At 38.4% G+C, this 18,405-nt stretch overlaps 1 protein-coding gene across 7 annotated transcripts in view; it reads right to left on the bottom strand.

Annotated features, from left to right (window-relative positions):
* Positions 1-18,372, bottom strand: part of RBBP6 (retinoblastoma binding protein 6) — a 31,741-nt gene extending 13,369 nt beyond the window's left edge. For 2 of the 7 annotated variants that reach the window (XM_010570495.1, XM_010570499.1), the window contains exons 1-7: positions 18,130-18,372; positions 10,396-10,495; positions 8,394-8,432; positions 7,684-7,720; positions 2,763-2,807; positions 276-364; positions 66-162 (exon numbers count right to left, since the gene is read on the bottom strand). In XM_010570495.1, coding sequence (XP_010568797.1) covers positions 66-162; positions 276-364; positions 2,763-2,807; positions 7,684-7,720; positions 8,394-8,432; positions 10,396-10,495; positions 18,130-18,295 — 573 coding nt within the window. In that variant the 5' untranslated portion in view covers positions 18,296-18,372. Of the gene's footprint in view, positions 1-65; positions 163-275; positions 365-2,762; positions 2,808-7,683; positions 7,721-8,393; positions 8,433-10,395; positions 10,496-17,799; positions 17,867-18,129 lie in introns of all 7 variants that reach the window. The other 5 variants (XM_010570496.1, XM_010570501.1, XM_010570500.1 and 2 more) reach the window with 4 other exon arrangements.
* Between the last annotated feature and the right edge of the window lie 33 nt (positions 18,373-18,405).

Below are 18,405 nucleotides of genomic sequence, written 5' to 3'. Positions count from 1 at the left end.
CTGCCACAGTTAAAAAAAAAAATATCAGAAACTTAAGCAACACCAGAAGTTCCCCACAATCTTACCCCATTTGTTGGGCAGTTCTTTATATAGTGGCCAGGTTTTCCACAACGAAAGCAAGTATACGATGGTGGAGGTGGACCCAAGGGTTTCTTCATGTAACTATAAGTTTTTGGGGGATAAAAGAAAAAGGGATGCATGTGTGTCTCTTGTCAAACATAGCTACAATTTTTTCATAATCTTCAAAGAACAGATATGACAGTATCAACACTTACTTGATTGGATCATATTCATGGCCAGACTGTGTCATCATAGCTTTTATTTTATCTTCTTCAGAAGCATTGGCTTCAGCCAGATTGGCAGTCTGTTTAACAGGTAATTATTTGACACACACATTAGAAACACATTTAAGCCCACACAGCCAAAGACAACACCATTCATCCAATCCTGTAAAGAGCAGCACAACGCTAGCTGAGGTTGCATGAAAACAGCTGCTTATATAAAATATATTTGTCCTGAAGATGTTCTGGGGAGTCCTTACGCCATTACATGATGTTTATGTGCCTGTTAACCTACTTGAAAAGAGCATTCTTGGGCACTCAAAACCTTAGGCTCTGTTTGTACCTTACAGAAAGACTTGTGTAACCAATCCAATTTTCTTCAAAGTGGACTGAAGCTATGTGCAGAAAAAATACACTATCCAGTATTTTTAAACTGATTTTTAAGCTCCAGACTATTTGAAGGAGAAGATATCCACTGTACATTTAATTGAGAAAGATGTATGCAAGTATCATTATTTACATTTTGCAGCATTAAAAGGACACACAACTTGAGAGTTGGGGAAGTTGGTTTTGCTTGCTGAAATTCAGCTTATGACACAGAAGCATTAAAGGGAATCAAGCTTTTTTTATAATTCCTCAGCAAGACAAAAGATTCTTTTCAGTAGAAATTTGACCATCATGTGCTGTAGGTAGTCCAAATGGCATGATCCCCCCCCTAACAACTTCTTTATGTTAAGTGATTTAACAACCGTAAGGACAACCTGCAGTTTTTTTCCAGTTGACTGTGTCCTTTTAACATACAAATTGTAATATAAGCCTTATGCAGAACTAGATCTTCAAATTATTGAAGCCAGCTGATTTTTTTTTTAAGTAGTATTTGTTGAAACATTTTTATTACACACTAGTCCAGATACAAGCAGGGTCTAAGGGAGTGACTGCAAATTACTTGGACCTTCAAGCACCTATCATTCAGATCAACCACTCATGTTTTTGTTTTCATATGCATTCATTCACAAAAGCAACCAACTAGTTTCAACATTTTATTAAATGGTTGTTTCATATACACAGTTTTTTCTCAACAGTAACATAATCCAGATCAACATCTATGAAATCATTTCCATTAACATTTACAGAAAACTTTACAAATACTTGACTAATTTGTTTGAACCCAAACGGTTTACAAAACACATCCAAAAAACCACAAAACATTAGTAGGAATAGACCAAAATTCAAATATGGCATTTAATACATAGTAATAGTAAAACAGAAAACTGTTAACACATTGCCTCCATGCTAAGCCAGTCTGCACTAAAGATGTTAGAGTAAGTAACAGTTTTGAGCTGCTTTATGTTATGTTCCTGTATTTTTCCGAAATATTTAAATTTTCTTGAAAGCTTAAATGTGTACACCACTTGGACAGTTTTTCACATTTTAGAGTAAAACTTCACATGAGTTTACAGAACCAAGGACATGTTTAGGGACAGCACTAATGGAGACCAATTTATTTTGGTGGTTACCTTCCAAATTTTTTTTTTTTTTTGGCCAAATATACACAATTTAATATCTGCAGTGAGAGAGGGAAGAAGTTAGCAGTGGGAAGAGATTCCTCTTTCTTGGAAATGAACTCCAGCCTTCATTTTCAGAAGAAAGAACTAGCTCCTCTGCATTAGGCCCTGCCCTCTCTAAGCTTTGTAACTTTAAAGACTAGTTATTTCATTGGCTAGCCCTATGCCTTTTCACAAAGTGCAGCCAGTAGTGCTTTCCCAGAGGAAGGTACACATTGTTGAGCAAAAAATGCAAGCAGTTCCATAGCAAAACATGGCATTACAACAGTTTCAGAAGGTCACATCTGCTAATATGCCACACATACACATTGGTATATTCCTATAAACAATTAGGTACATTTACACAATTTACACAGTCTGCGTTCAAACAAATTAGATTGTGTTGTCCACTGTATATATACTACAATTTACGAAACTGTGCAGCATTCAAAGAATGGATCTGTAACTATAATGACTAGAAATTCAAAAACAGCCATGCAATTGTCCATGTTACAGAAACGCTTCTATTTTGGCTGTTGCAAACCCCCCCTGGAATGTCCATAACTTACAGCCAATTAAATTCTTCTGTAAAAATTGTGTTAGTTTCCAACGCAAAATTAACAAAAGGTATGAAAAACGGTAAACAGCTTCTGAAGTGCTTCTTCTTTGTGTCTTGAAGATGAGTAATACTGCAACATTATGTTGAGGCTGATAAGGTACTCCCCTTCTATCTTCCCAAACTGGGAACTACTCTTTACAGGCTAGTACCAAAATAGACACGCATTTTAAAGTTAAAATAGATACTTTAAATTATTAAAAATTGAATTAAAGTTTTGTCCAAATTACAACAGTTATCCACCTATAGATCACAGTATAAATTTAAAAATAGGAAGCAAACACTTTTTTTTTTAAGTATTTGACAAGAATATATATATACCTTAGTAAGCTGGGCCAGAGAAATAGATGCAGAAGAGTCATCAATCTGTTCACAAAAAATTAAACACATATTCAAGTTCTACAATCAAAACATAGCAATCGTTAACCTCTACTGTAGTCTGAAAGTCTGCACTATATCCTCTGAGTGTCACTGAAAGAGGCATTTCCAACCTAGTGTAATTTGGTTTTATTCAAAACAAAGTCCAAACCTATGACAGCTTAAGAGAGTGCCTATGTGATTAGTAAGAAACTAAAATAACCAAACCCGCTCGAGATCAACTTATTGCTCCAGAATATCTCAGAGAGGGGACCCCTGTCAAATGCTCGCAACTGCTTTAAAGTCAAAGGGGTAAGGAAGCTGTCAATTTTTAGCTAAAAAGGAATTAAAAAAATTTAAGTTTATTTAAGAAGGAAGCACCACTACAGGAAACTTATTTTCAGTTTAGTTTGTAAATTAATCAGTTAAAGTCTCATCATTTATAAATGCACATGGTTATGCTTTTATGAACACAGTAGCTGCCTGTCAGAATAAAGCACAGGCTTATCAGCCATGAAACAGGAATTCTGCCCCTCCTGTCAGTAAGTTTAAAAACACCAAACTCACCATACCCCACAAAACCCAAACAAAACCAACAATCTAAAACATCAGCCATAAAAGTAACCCACCACTTTGTGTAGAAAAGAACAACTGTTTAAATTATTTAAATAAAGGTGTTTATCATGACAGATTAGCCTATAAAAATTGAGAAAACTGATTTCTTGTATTTTATTAGACCACAGGCCATACCATCCAAATTAGTTTGGGAAGTGTGAGAATTTACTATTTTCCTTGCTACCAGACCAAAACCATTTTTTAATAGCAGCCCAGTACTAAATGAACAAAAGCAAGAAAGTGTAAAGCACACTCTTGATGATGAAAACATGGATTCAGAGCACAATCCTGTAATTTTTTTCTCCATTGCACCCATACTCCTCCCTCCCAGCTGCCTACTGCAACAGCTTGCAGGAATGAAGTCACCAGGCCCCTAGTTAGTAATGGACTGCAGGGTTTATCAAGAACTAATACTGAAGTGCAGTTTTTCCACAAGTAAAAAGGGTAACTTATCTAGTTCCTTTTCCAGTATACTGCATTATATTATGCCACAAGCAGCAGTTAAGCTTACACTAGCAAAACATTATTAGAAAGACACTCGAATCACTGCTTATTATGTCTTAATTGCTCAAAAATGTAGAATGACACTTCTCAATGTAAACTGAACAGCTCTCCTCAAGAGGTCACTAAATTGATCAGAAGAGAGATTAAAGCCCTTCCTTGGAAAAAGCTCTTGTCCTTTATTACCTCATGTAGTAGAAGAATTCAAGGGAGTAGTTTTAGCAGACTCTGGGGAAAAAAAATACCTACATGCAGAAGATGATTCCTCACTCCAGTTAATCATCCCTTCTCTATAGGTTTAGGAAAGCACATACCACATTACTGTATTAGTAACTAAAAAGTTCTTGAAAACGTGCCTTTGGAGAGGAACACCCAGATCTGGAAAAAGAGACCTTCTTTCTGTTGCAAGTCTTACCAGAAGATTCAACTTTCCTTCTTTTCAGAACATTTTGTACCTAGTTCTGTTAAAAAGGAAGTCTGATCAAGTATTTTGAAGCTTCATGCTCCATATGCCACTCTTTTTTACATGTGGAAAAACAGGCCTATGTTCCCTCATGGCAGGCACAACCACTATCAGTTTGTAGTTTTTCAGAAGCAAACAAGAAATTAGGAAAGCTCTCTATTGGAGCCTAACATTAAACAGTCTAGTATTGACCAGTAACTGAAACATAACAGCTAATAAACTATTCATTAGCTCTTGTATTTCTTTAGGAAGCAGTTGTTATATGACCTGCAGGCAACAGTCTAATTTCTTAAAGGAGGTGATAGCACTCCTTTCTACTAAACAGTTATCAAAAGCAGCAAATGGATAATTAATGTACTATTTAGTATGTTTGCCCAACGGCCATCTTCCAATGATCCTGCATTCTTGTGTCTTTTTTTTTTCCCTTTAAATTTCTACTGAAGTATTTCCTGCCAGTCCCTCAAATCAGTCAAGTAGAAACAACATCTCCATGAAACTTGTATACAACCCTAAGATAATACTGCAGAAGAAAAAAAAAAAAAAAGCAAAAAACCACAAACCAACCCCCCCCCCCCCAAAAAAACCAGAATCAACAGTCAATGTATTAACTCCCATCGCATGCAGAAGACTAAACAGAAACTCACATAAAGCAAGTGGGAAAGGGGACAGAAAATAGGAGGAAAAGGCTAATCTCACTGCTGGAGTGCTACATTTAAATTACAGTGGCTTCCAAAAAATCAGATAGCCTGGCTAAACTAAAAATTCAGCCAGGAAGGATCACAGCTGTGCTTGACGGTGCTAAAGCAATGCGCATGACTCTCTGCATTTCTGCAGCCTCTGAGGACTAATACCAACTAGAGATCCTTGCAGTTACTGAAATAGGAATACGAAAACAAACAGGATTCACTTTCTTGATTTGGCAGTAGTAACAGTAGGACAGCAGCACAGATTTGGAAGTGTAGAATGACAGCTAACATAAGAGCAAGACAATTAAGAAATATTCAAAGTATAAGTTTTTGTGCCTCCTTTTAAAAAAAAAAATCTGAACTGATTTTAACGTGCTGCTTTACTGTTCAACAATAATTGGCAAGCCTTCCCAGTGATTTATTCAGACCACACTAAGATCCAGGTTTGGCTTTGAAATACACGCAGAAAGATGTTTATTTAAAATAACAAAACAAAAAAAAACCCCCCACACACTTTAGACCAAGAGCTGAGTTAGCTTTAAGAATAAAGCTAACTGTGCCTCCAACACTAGAAGCACCTGAGGCTGCAGTGCTTTTACAGTGAGAGAGAGAGGACTTGTAAAGACAGATGCAAGGCTTCCACCCTATGGCTACCCATAACCCAAATCAGGTACGGTTGGAGCAAACAAGAAGGGAATGTTTTTGCTTTGCCTTTCATTCATTTTAGTTCTACCTAACACTAAGTCTTCCCTCCCACTCCAGGATTTTTCCTTTTTTTTTTTCCTTTTTTTTTTTTTTTTTTCTTTTTGAGACATCTATGTTAGCTTATGGTGAGATGCTACTTAGAAATGTAATACAGACATGCCAGGGAACACACGAGGCTAAAAGAATGTTAACTTTATTTATGAACATGTGATTTGTGTTTATACACATGCTAGTAAACAAAAAGAAAAATAACTTTTCAAGAAATAAAAACCCATCTGAATTAGATCAAATACTATAAACGTGGTTTACATAAATGCATTACATTAACTACTAGGGTCACTGGGCCAGTTTAACTAACTCAAACTCACAATGAGAGGCATTCATGTCCAAAAAGGAATTCAAATCAATCAACAACAGAATTACCGATGCAGATTTAGACTTAGTGTTTTTAGACCTACACACAAAAAGTTTTCAATTTTAAGTTGATTGTATACCATTCCATAAGAGTCAGAGGCTGTATTCTTCATAGAACACAGACCCAGAGTTCATGAATTTCTAGATTAAGTTATCCTAACAGCTTATCAAGTGATCAGATCCAATGATCCAGGGTTAGTGTAATGCCTCACACCATTCTAGTGAAGAAAAAGCAGTTATACTTAAAATAAAGATGAAAAATAAAAAACACCACATAGTAATTTTTATACTATAAGGACTATTTTGAAATGCGTAGTTACACATAGTATTCGACCCAAGTGGCAAATCAAGATCTAGATCATTATGAGTCAAGTATTTCCGTGTATTACTTATTTATATTTTAGCAGCAGAATGACAGTGTTTTCAAACCTGAAGAAAAATGCTGCACCTTTTCCAAATGTAAATTCAAAGTGGTGGTATACTAAAGAAAGGCTTAACCTTTGAGAAATTAAAGCAGCATCCAACCCTGAAGTCACCCAGATCCAAAAATGTACTGCAGGCAAAAGTTAAGAAAAATGACAGGGATTTTCCCCACAAATGCACCAGGCTCTAACCTGGCACCAAAATTTGTATCAGATATTTTCATTTGCAGACAAACTATTAAACTAAACTGCTTCATCAGATAAAGTGGAAAGATCAAATGCAGAACTTTAGAATACCACTTTGTGTAGCAACGATACTTAAATTCATGGCAATCTATTAAAGACATTTACGTACTCAGAGGGGCCCAAACAATATCACTTCAATTATACAGTTTTAGGAACAAATACCCAAGTATTTAAGGACATGAAAAGGAATCATTCAGCTGCACAGAACTGTCCTCAAAACATACGGGCTATGTTGGTTTTGGTATTTGTTTGAACCCCCAAGTCAAAAGTAAGAAACAGTATCAAGTTTAACAATAATGGTTTCTCAGTGGTTTTTGATAACATTTTCAAAAACCATTAGGCAAAAAAAAGTATTTAAAAACAAAAGCTAAGTGATACAATGTGAAAATGGCAAAAAATACACTCCAAACATTTTGGATTGCAAGAAACAAAAAGCACAAAACAACCTATACAAACATACATATTACTAGCTATAGACAGACTCACGTAGAACATGGCACCATGTTCAGCTGTGCAAACCTCGGACCTACATGATCTAAAAGCGATCATACATTACCTGTGCAACACAAAGTCATACAGGAAATATTCTAGCATATTCAATGTGAAATGCAATGCATCACTAGGCACCAATACCAATATTTACATTAGAACTGTGCAAGTGATGGCATTACCCAGTTTTTCCTATGCTGAATCAAAGACATTGTCTTTACAACATATACCAGGTTTTACTGGAATATATAATTAGTTAATGTTTGGAAAATTAATACAAGGCTACGTTGTTTAGAATTAAGAGCAGTGTGTAGAAAAAAGTGTGAGATTGTGTTTTTACATACTGCTTTTGATGTTCCACTCACTGGCTCAGTTCGACTTCTAGAAGAAGAAATAAAGGTGATCAGAATTTAAAAATAAAGCACTTGTACCCAACATAAAGCAGTGAAAACAGATTACAAAACCTGAACATCAAAACATTATGTTCCAATAGTCTAGCGAATGTGGAAATTTATTTGTATACATAAAGTGTTCTCTCTTGGTACATTCAAGGCAACCAAAAAAAACCCCAAAAATCACATTTCTACTTTGTCACCAATTACTCTAAGACTTACAGATATAGAACACAACAGTGCAAGAGAAAGTCCTCAGATATTTTGTCTCTGCTATGTAAGTATCAAAAATATGAAGTCTGTTCTATGGTTTTGTGTTCTTAAATAATCAGCCACCAAAACATGAAGGTAGCTTTAGCCAATCTGTATATCCCTAGTATGACAAATAGGTACCAGATACAGTACTTCCATTTCTAAGGAAGAACAGTGATAGTCTAGCACTTCGAGGTGCAAGTTTACTTAAGTGGGAAAAAAAAAAAAAAATCAGTCATCTGACAAAAGAATAACATAAAAAATGTCAGCAGCATAGTCTTTAGAACAGTGTTTCTTTGTGGAAGCCCAAGCACTGTGTTCAGATATCTACTATATTTAGCCATGAAAGTGCCAAAATACTAAACGTGTTACATATGCTAAATTGACTAAAATAGTAGTAGAAATGTCACCTGAAAGCAGTTTCTAGGATTTTGTGCGATTTAGGAGTCCTGTGACAAAAAAAAAGGTCTTAATTGCCAGAATTTGCTTTAAGATACTCTTGAAAATGCTACAATATTTTAGGAAATATTTATTACATTTGAAAACTTGCTGAGATTCCACACACTTATTGATCTGTATCTGCATGCTACTCATCATGAATCAGACATGCAACCATTGATATAGTTAACAAACAATTCATACATCATCCAAAGTGTCCCATGAGCAGAGGCAATTCAAAGGCTGCTGTGGATTTTATGTACAAATAGAAAGGCTCGTGCTTCCTGCCACTGCTAGAACACCACCAGGCTCGCAAGTACAGCCACGTACCTCCTGAAGATGAGGAAGTACAGGGAAATACTTTAGATTACCACACAATGGTTTCTTCATCCATTTACCTTGAAGAACATACTACAAGGCGAGTAACACGTTTTGAAGGCCTCTCCACCATTACAGCATACATTCATCATTCCCAAACATTAACCCCTCTACCAATTGTTTCTGCAATGTTTCCAGCTGAAGGAATAGAAAGCTAATCTGCCTGGTTAATTGTCAATGCTAGAACAGCAGTACCCTTCTTTCCTTATCCCCACATACAGGTATTTATTTGATCTTTGATGCTAGCAGCATCTATACTCTCATTTTAGGGCAGCATTACAATACCAGGAGAGGGTGCCATCCAACCAGAAATGGAGGGTGCATTGACAAGACAGCACTCAGCATACGTATTTAAATAAACCCCCAAACAAGGCCATGTTTGTAAGCGCAATGCTGTGGCATCCAGAATTACTAGGTAGTGCCTGAAAGCACTGCAACAACTATTGCAGTAGTATGCCCAAAGTTTACATGCAGAGCCACACAAATTCAGGGTTTTTAGCTTGCAAATGCTTCATGGGTACCAGGATGCTGCTGTACTGTTTGTCCGAGACACACTGTAACTCATCAGTCTATTTATTGAGAACCAACATGAGAAAGACAGGGCAAAACCACAAGCTAGTAATATCTACTAATTGTGGTGAAGAGGCATATCTATAAGAGGGCTGGAAGACATGGCCATTCAAACAATGCTAATGTAGCTAATATAGAACGGGATTGTATGAATACATAAATGACAGCAATAATCCTGCAGTCAGGATTGCATTTGAATATCTGTAATTTTAATCAATACATCCGATCCTCTGTCCTCTATAAATCTTAGGAATACAGAATTAAAACCAGGAGCACAGATATCAGCTTAGGGTAAAAACAGACTTAGAAAGATAGCTAGTAACATTTGGTAATGTGCTAAACTGCTTACTGAGTTTCAGGTTTGGAAAGGATTAACTATTCCTTCATCATACTTGCAGAAAAGGCGATACACTTGAGAATGCTGTTCTTTTTCTCTTGCCCAAAATGGACATTGTCTTTAGGAAACTAATGGGATTCACTTATGAATGGAACTTCTTGTTTGCATGGTTTGCCAAATGGCAATCCTCAATCTTGCCTCTATAGCTAGTGTGCAAACCCCCCAGATTTGGGGTGTAAAGAATACCTGCCATATCCCACCCCTCCCTCTGCCAAATGCAAGAAATAGTCAAACAATGAGAATCAGACTCTTCTGAGATAAGAATAAATTATAAATTTACACTACAATGCATATCTGTCTTTACTATAAAAGCAAACACATATAATATGGAACCTCCCCATGTGGAGGAAAACAGGACCTAAAACTTGGATCTCAGAAAAATCAACCCCAAGAACAAACTCAATCTTGAAAGTTACCATTGTTGGAGTTTGAACCCCATGTCCCAGCAGGCCTAAAAATTTAAGTCTCCTTTGGGACAGATAAATTAAGATCTACCCCATTAAAACAAAAATTAACAGCAGCTTTAACAAGAAAGGCACAATCTGAATGCCTCTGTAAACTAATATCAATAAAAAAAGTTAACACACTGAAACCCCTCACAAAGATTACAATGCTTTATGGATACTTACATAACATATGTTTTGCTGGTAGCTTTAACTCCTCCAATAGGTATTCTTCTAACAATTACCGATGAGTTCTTAGGAATCAGGGCATTATCATCTGTGTACTCTGAAAGCAACATAAATACAGAAAAAACACTAGTCAATTCATAAGAATGTATATTAATATGTAATTACATAGCACTTCAGAGAACCCCTTTACAGATCTAAAAGCAAAATTCTGTATGTAACATCACACTTCTCAACACACTAACAGTACCTTTCAAGAAATCTTCAGGTTTGATAAACACAAGCAGCAAAATATTTTTATTTTTTTTAAAATAGTTTGAATGCCAACAGCAAAATAGACTCAATGGTCACTAAAAGAGAGCCTGCTAATGCATGAAGTTCTTTCCTGATCTAGCTTAAGTTGCTTTTGCTTCTGCTAGGCTACAAAACCAATAGATCTTTGGAGAAAAACAAGCCACAGGCATAAACTGGATTCTAAAGTCTGACCAGCTTGCCCTGCAACGAAACAGGCACTTAGCTAAAGCATGAAAACTCTGTGCCATTGCTTTCACAGCTGTTACCTAAAACCGACTCACCTATGCTGCTAGTGCTCAAGACTGACAGAACACAGGAGAACAGAGCCCGCCATCTCTGTTGATTTCTTGGAGCTCACTCCCCTCAACAAACACACTTCTCAGCTGCTCAGTGCTTTACATTTAAATGGAAACGAAACTGGCAGTGCTAGAATTTGGATCACAGAAATATGAGGGGTTTTTTTCTGAGCTTGCTTTCACAAGTAGGGCAGAATTGGCTCAAACTGAAGTGGTATCTCCCCCCTTAAGCTAATCATCTAGTTCGAATTAACCAGAGATGCAAATTCTTTCGATTCACTTTTTGCAGAGCAGAAAGACTCAAACTAAATTACTTATGAAGACAGCCTTGAAAAGCCTTTTGAAAACAGTGTGTGCCTGAAGCTACCCATGCTTTGCCTTGGCTTATACCATGTTAGTCTTCTGAAAAGGAGGAAAGCTTTCTGACCTTTTACATAAGGACCAAACAAAAAAACCAAATACCTGAGATACTTTGAGTAAGCTTAAAATGCAAAGATCTCTCCACAAGAATGGTTTCTATATTGTCCTTACACAAGCTGGATATGACTAAATATTTTAAAGCACTATCAGCAGCCATTCCCTGTAATCTGCCTACAGTTTTAAATATTAAAAGCCCTTACCTTTGCAGACCAGGTAAGAACGATGGTCTGAAAACCAAAGATGCTGTATATCTTATCTAGTCAAGCTCTCTTAGGGTGGTTTTTCTCAGTGTTCACACACAAAATACAAGTATTTCACAATTATGCTCCGTTTTTCAGTATATTATTCCTACAGGCAGGAACCTCCCATAGACCAAAACACACCTACCAGAAAACATCTTTTCAACAACTAAATGAAAATGTTAATTCTATTTCCAAATGACAGAATGCTTCTTCAGAAAACTGAGAAATCATTTAGCTGAAACTAATTTCTGATCTTCCCCTAGGGAACTGAACAGCAAGCTTCCTCTGGACTTCACAGTAGTTTAAAACTGTAGGAGAAAGGACTACTAGTGATGAAAACAGAGCCTTTTACAGAAGTCGTATCCTTAAACCAACCCCTAGAGCTCTTCTCAAGAGGAAGATCTAACCCTTACACAGCCACTTGCCAAAAAAGGCCTGCACTGGGACTTTTCTGATGGAGAAGGAGCTCAAAGAGTACTGAGGCCCAGACCAACAATGGGGAGATCATGCCCACTGCAGTTCTAGAAGCCCAAAGCAGCTGTTTCGACCTGTTGAGTGGAGTCATACAGAGTATTCTTTCTGGTCCAGATCATAAATCACTGGACTGACATTTCAGAGATAGAGGACAAGCAACAGTGGCTCCACAAAAAGGCAGGAGTTTGCCACACCTGTACTGAACTGAGGATTGCAGTAGTTCTGCAGAAGATTGCCAGTGGCAGCACCTCTTCCAGAAAGAGATTGTATGTATGAGGACAGCAACCAATGCATTTATTCACAAATTATGCAAGCCTGCAGACGTCAATTTGAACATGCACAACAGGTGTATGATGCAAAAAGAGGAAAAAATGCTCTTTAAGTATTTTGTGACAATTCATTGACCATTAGAATAGAAACATTGACATCTGCCTTCTGAATAGCCTATCCTTGTGTGTGTATATATAGAAATACATGGTTGTTTTCAGTCTGCTTATTAAGTGCACAGTGAAAAGAGCTCCAGCCATCTAATAACAGACTGATATAAAAATGAATTCACCTTAAAAGTCAATCAGTACACATTTAAATGTATCAACAGAAGAGCAACAACAGCTTGGTGAAATAAAGGCTTTATTTGTATAGGACACTTATCACGGCACATATTTGTAGTTGGTACTTGAAGTATCCCACTAGCTTGACCACTGTGTCAGAGAATTTGTGGAAGAGCATTTACATACAGCAGAGTACATTGCTGAGTTAGTTCTGTGAAGTGACCAGTTGGCTTGAATACATTTATTTTTCCTTCGCCTCAATTAACTGAATTCGTTTTGGTGATGAAATTTTAAAGTGAAGTCAAACAATGTAGACTAAAAAGTTAACTTTTTTTTAAATAGGAAAGGACTAAAACTGGAGCGCTATTCCTGAAGCCCTTGGAAATTTTTGTTTGCTCAATTTGAATTTAACAGACTCCAGCTTAGTCTAACAGCTCTCAGACTAAACTGGCATCTCCCAGCAGGAACCTGTTCCCTGCAGGCAGCAACATCCCCTAGTAGAGACTTGGCAACTGCCAGGACCTACAAAGCAGTGTCACTCTGCCTCACCACATGACTCCACATCTGCAAAGCGAGCAGTGACGTCATGCTCGACAAGGCTACTTTTCACACTTGTCCAAGCAAAGCTCCAATAGAAATGTTCAACAAAGCTGGAGGTAACAACATTGTTGATTCCTATTCCCTGATAGCACAACACTTGTTTTACTGGCAGTGATGGCCAGTAAGGGGCTACTGGGCTTTTGTCAATCTGACCTGTGATTAAAAATAAGGATCCCATTAACTCAGAAAGCTTGCAAAAGCAAAGGAAGATTTGGATGTTATCTCAAAGTCAAGAGCAGAAGAGACATAACAGTCTAAAACTTGCCATCTATTCTACAAGAAAATAGTATACTTGAAAGAGTCAAGGGGAAGCAGTACTTCAAGGAATGAATGGATGCAGACAAGTTAAACAACAGCTACTTTGACTGCTGCCTCACACTGCCTTAGAAATCCGAAATCAACAATTGCATTAGGGTCCACAACCTTCTTCCTTCAAAAAACATACAAACAGCTCAGGCTATGCTCTGAAGTTTGTACTGCTTTACATTTAATGCACAATTTTAAAATGAATCTATAATTCTGAAAATCTGCTAGTTTTAATAATTTGTGTCATATGTATGCTATCAACAGGTTACTGAAAAAAGCTCCGACTTTATTTTACGGCCTGCTTTAATCCACCATTTTGAGTCTGACAGCACTGCAAAAGCATCCCTCTGAGCACTAGCTAGAGAAGTATTTTCACCCAGATAAAGTACAGAAGCTCATCAAAACAGAAATCATCAGAAGGCAAGCCTATATGTGAAATGACAAAGAAAAGCCTTTATTAGGCTTAGATCCCTTGCTAACCAGCTATTATGCTACTGGGGGAAGGATTTGCAGAGTAAGAGATGAACACGACTACTAACATGCCAGATTACCAGAAAACAGGGTAACTCCCAAGCACACATTTTCTCCCTAGCACATAAAGATATGCTTTCTCATTATGTGATTTTTTTAAAACTCTGTTCTAATCACCACCACCTGCACACTTTGCGACAAACAAACCATCTATGTAGCCGGCACTGAAAGCACTGCCTCAAAACATCCTGATTAACAGATTGGACTACTACTGCTGGATTTTCAGCTTCCACCAAAATAGGTATCAATGATCTCATCTACAACTGGTATACCATAATTTCTTGAATTAGCTAGTTCAGTAGGCCAAATGGCTCATAGAACTTTCATTTGCATTATTACTACACAGTACTGTGCTCCAAAAGAGCACCTATATTGCTTTGAAAGGATGAGTTAATAAAATCTAACATACTTTCAATCATGAATCTGATTATACAGACCACTCGATGTCTTATTGGCAATGCTTGCCATTTCAGTGTGTGACTGGGAAAGCGAAAGCAATGCTGGAGACAACATGAACCAAACCGAGCCTGCCCTAAGCACCTGGCCAAGGGACATTAACCCAGCTGACAGCACACCCCCGAGAGGTCCCAACCCTGCTGGTGACGGAGCCCAAGCAGCTGGCTCCCAGAAAGGCAGTGCATGAGCTCACTGTAATATCATCTTTTTTGAATGGGTACACGCCTTACCCTAAACCCAACCAGGAAAACAGGGAACTCCATACCCTTTCTGAAAGCTCTACACAGTAATGCTGCATGGCAGCCCAAGAATTAATTGCACTCTGAGGTGTAACCAAAGTAATCCCCCATACTAGCACTGCAACACAAAATGGCACAGTGAAGGGCAAGGTTTAAAAGTTGCTTAAATGTTTTCTCTAAAGTGCTACGCTTGCACTGGGTTGAAGACATTCCAGTAGACAGACATCAGCTGTGAGGCCAAATGATTTCATTCAGAGTTAGCATGAGTTTGCTTTGAAGGCATCACATTGTGGCATTACTAAACAGTCAAGTGCATGCTGCAATGCTGAACTCAAGCAAGTTCTGAGTTCAAGAGACAGTCTTACAAGAGCAATATTCTTCCTTAAAACTATTAATCAAAGACCACTTCAGAGTCACATTTTTGATTTTTTTTTAAATTTTTTTTATTTATTTTGTCTGATAAGCAGAATAGCACATTCTCCGAGTGTTTTCAGTCAGGATGTTACAGGGCAGGACAGAGCACTCAAGAAACTTGAGTTCTGGAGTTTGCAGTTCTTCCACAACATTGTGAGAACATCTATTATAAAAGACAGGTCAAGAAATTCAGATCCAATTAAAAGGAGGCAAGTTTAAATGCATCGTTCTTGAGCACAGGCTTTTGGAAGGGAATTCTGCCTTTATAGAACGTGCCTCTACGGTAAGCATGGAAGAGGACACCCTGCCTCCCCTTTCTTAAAACTGCTCCCAACCATCCATTTTGCCTTCCCAGCATCTTAAAGGAGTCCATCATATTTGTTTTTTTCACTGATATTTAAAGTCCTCTTTACTTTTAGCTTACATTAGCATTGCTTCTATTACTAGATTTCCATTATGAAAAGTAACAGTTACTGAACTGTAAAAGCTTAGAGTGCTTGGAAAAATCTGAGCAAGTAGGCCATCTTCACTCAAGGTTCACTTTGTTCTTTCCAAGATCATTTCAACATTTAGGCAGGACTCCAGCACAGACAAAGCTATAAAAACTCAGTCCTTTAGGTCCACATGGAAGAATTCCAAACATCCCTTTTAGGCAGAATATCCTGGTCTACATTTTGCCTTTATCTTCTGAAGGTGAGTTTAAGCATCTACATCTGATGAATAAAACCCGAAATTCACATTTATGCATATAAACCAAAAATTTGGCATACATATATATTGCACATAAATGTATTCTCTAGCTTTGCTCTGAAAACTACTGGGGGATTTTTGCGTTTTCACACAGAAAATGCCCTTACAAAAACTTCAGTAAGCATCTGTGTCACTAATATATTTAAAATTTTATGCTCATTTTACAAAGGTCAAAGTGCAACACAACCTACGCAGAGGAGGATCTTGTCCCTGTTAAATGAGAGCAATGCTCTTCGAAGTATGAAAGACATTCCTTCTTTAACTTCACGTTTAGGCAACACCACATTTAACAGCTTCTAGTGAAGCACATACTTTTTCTTCACAGGATTCTGATTATGTATGAAAACAAAGCAACACACTTGGTTAAGACCAGTCTTATGTCTATTAGAGTGACACTTTATGGGGTATAATATTTATGACCATAAATTTTTCTTCCAAAACTTTGCCTTCTGTTCCTCACCTGCTATAACAGAATCCATGTGTTTGGCCTATTTCAAAACATTTTTTCTTCTGGTGATAATAATTGGCCTCCATCACAGTTTATTACCATCCAGCATTCTGGTTTTAAGGCTCTTTTTTTACACAGACCCAACTATTACAGGAGTGACGTCAGCCAGTTGGACATTCAGCCTGCTAGCAGTTGTGAAGCTGAAAGTACATTAGCAACTGAAGACAAAATTCAGAGACCCTTCTGCAGCAAAGCCCTTAAAGCAAATTAAACATTTTTGAAAAGCTTTTGAAAATTTTATTCAGTACTACTGGAAAAATTCAAGACTTCTGAAACATATCTCTACCTATGTATGTCACTCAATCCAATGGCATCCCTAAGACCCCTAACATTGCACTGTTAAGTCTCTTCACAGACATCCTCGTCAAAATAGTTTAAATATCTGTAAATAAATAGCAAGCTTAAGGTCCAACCACTTTGAAGGCTAGGGCTGAAGTTAGTTACCACAGTGTACAGATCATTCTGTTTTAATACAGGAAACAGGAAAAGAAAAAAAAAACAAACACTAGCACAGATTTTAAAGAAAAGACTGTTGTAAGAGTGTCACAGAACCACAGGTCAAAAAAACCCCCAAACTTAAGGTTTAAGGAATGAAAACACTTTACCATTCTTTTTATTTCTGAAAAGCCATATCCCAAAATCTTCAATCACATTCAAACTTATCAAGATGGCAAATTACTGAACTGAAATATCGTACCAAGTAATACGAAACCGTTATCATCTCTGAGAATCAAGCACCATTTATTAGATTTAAAAGAATTTACGACTTCTCCAAGAACGTTTCTGACGTATGTTCACCATAAATGTTCTGCCATAAAACTTCAGAACTATCCTTATACGGTTAACACGTAGTACAGGGGGTGGGGGTGTAGAAATGAATGATGAAATGACGCTCAATAGCATCTGAATGACAATGTCTTTGGTGTAGAAAAGAAGTTACATTAACAAGAAATTCCAAAGTGTAATTTAGATGCAGAGAACACTCATGTGCAAGACGGCTTTAAACGGTCTGCACAGAGTAGAACTCACATGTACGCTCTGGATCCCAAACGTTGCTAGTGAGCAATTCCTGCAACCGGCACAAAACCCAGTTTTCCAACGCAGTGGGGTAAAAGAAGTTGAAGACAAAACTAAGTCACCAAACCCACTTTTTTCCTTCAAATTAGCCATCTATTTCCATCACTTTCAGCCTCCTCTACCAGATTTCAAAGAAATCCAGCAAGTTTGTTATTACAAGATCTCCTCCCACATTTCCTTATCATTTTACGCAGAAGAATCCCAGGAAACCAAAACTTTTGTAAGCACGGCATGTCGCACACCAACCACGTATTCTTCCGTGCCTAGCTCCGCGTCTACAACACGCATCCGACGGCAGTTGTCAGAACAGCAACTACAAAAGAACAGCCCTGTGAGGCCCCCCAACGCCAAGTCACAGCTACCGACGGCGGCCGAACCGCATTATCGCTTCCCACCCCGCCGCATCCCCGCGCCCCGCTCCCCTCCTGGCGTTGGCCCCCGCCCCCCCCCCCCCCGCACGCCGGCGGGACGGGCCCCTGGCTGACTCACGCTACACGGGGACGAGCCACAAAGGGCAGGCCGCGCCGCCGCCAGCCGGGCGGCCCCCGAGGCCCCGCGCCCGCCGTCCCCACGCACCTTCTTTGGTCTGGGCGTTGGTGATCTGCAGGTCGCAGCTGGCCGCCGTCAGCTTCTCGCGGCCCATGATCTGGAGCTTGAGGTCACGCAGAGAGATATAGAGGCCGTCGAAGGTGACCATCTCATAGTTCAGCTTGGAGAAGAACTTGTAGTGGACACACGACATGGTCAGGGCCACGCGATGCCTGCTCCGCGGCAGACGGCGTCGCGGCCTCCGCGCCGGGTTAGGGCCCGCGGCGGCGCGGGGCAGGGCCCGCCGGAGGGGGCCGGGGCAGG

Source organism: Haliaeetus leucocephalus, unplaced genomic scaffold, assembly GCF_000737465.1.
Source record: "Haliaeetus leucocephalus isolate CR32 unplaced genomic scaffold, Haliaeetus_leucocephalus-4.0 Scaffold295, whole genome shotgun sequence".
Lineage (NCBI taxonomy): Eukaryota > Metazoa > Chordata > Aves > Accipitriformes > Accipitridae > Haliaeetus > Haliaeetus leucocephalus.
This window is presented reverse-complemented; position numbering and strand designations above follow the sequence as displayed.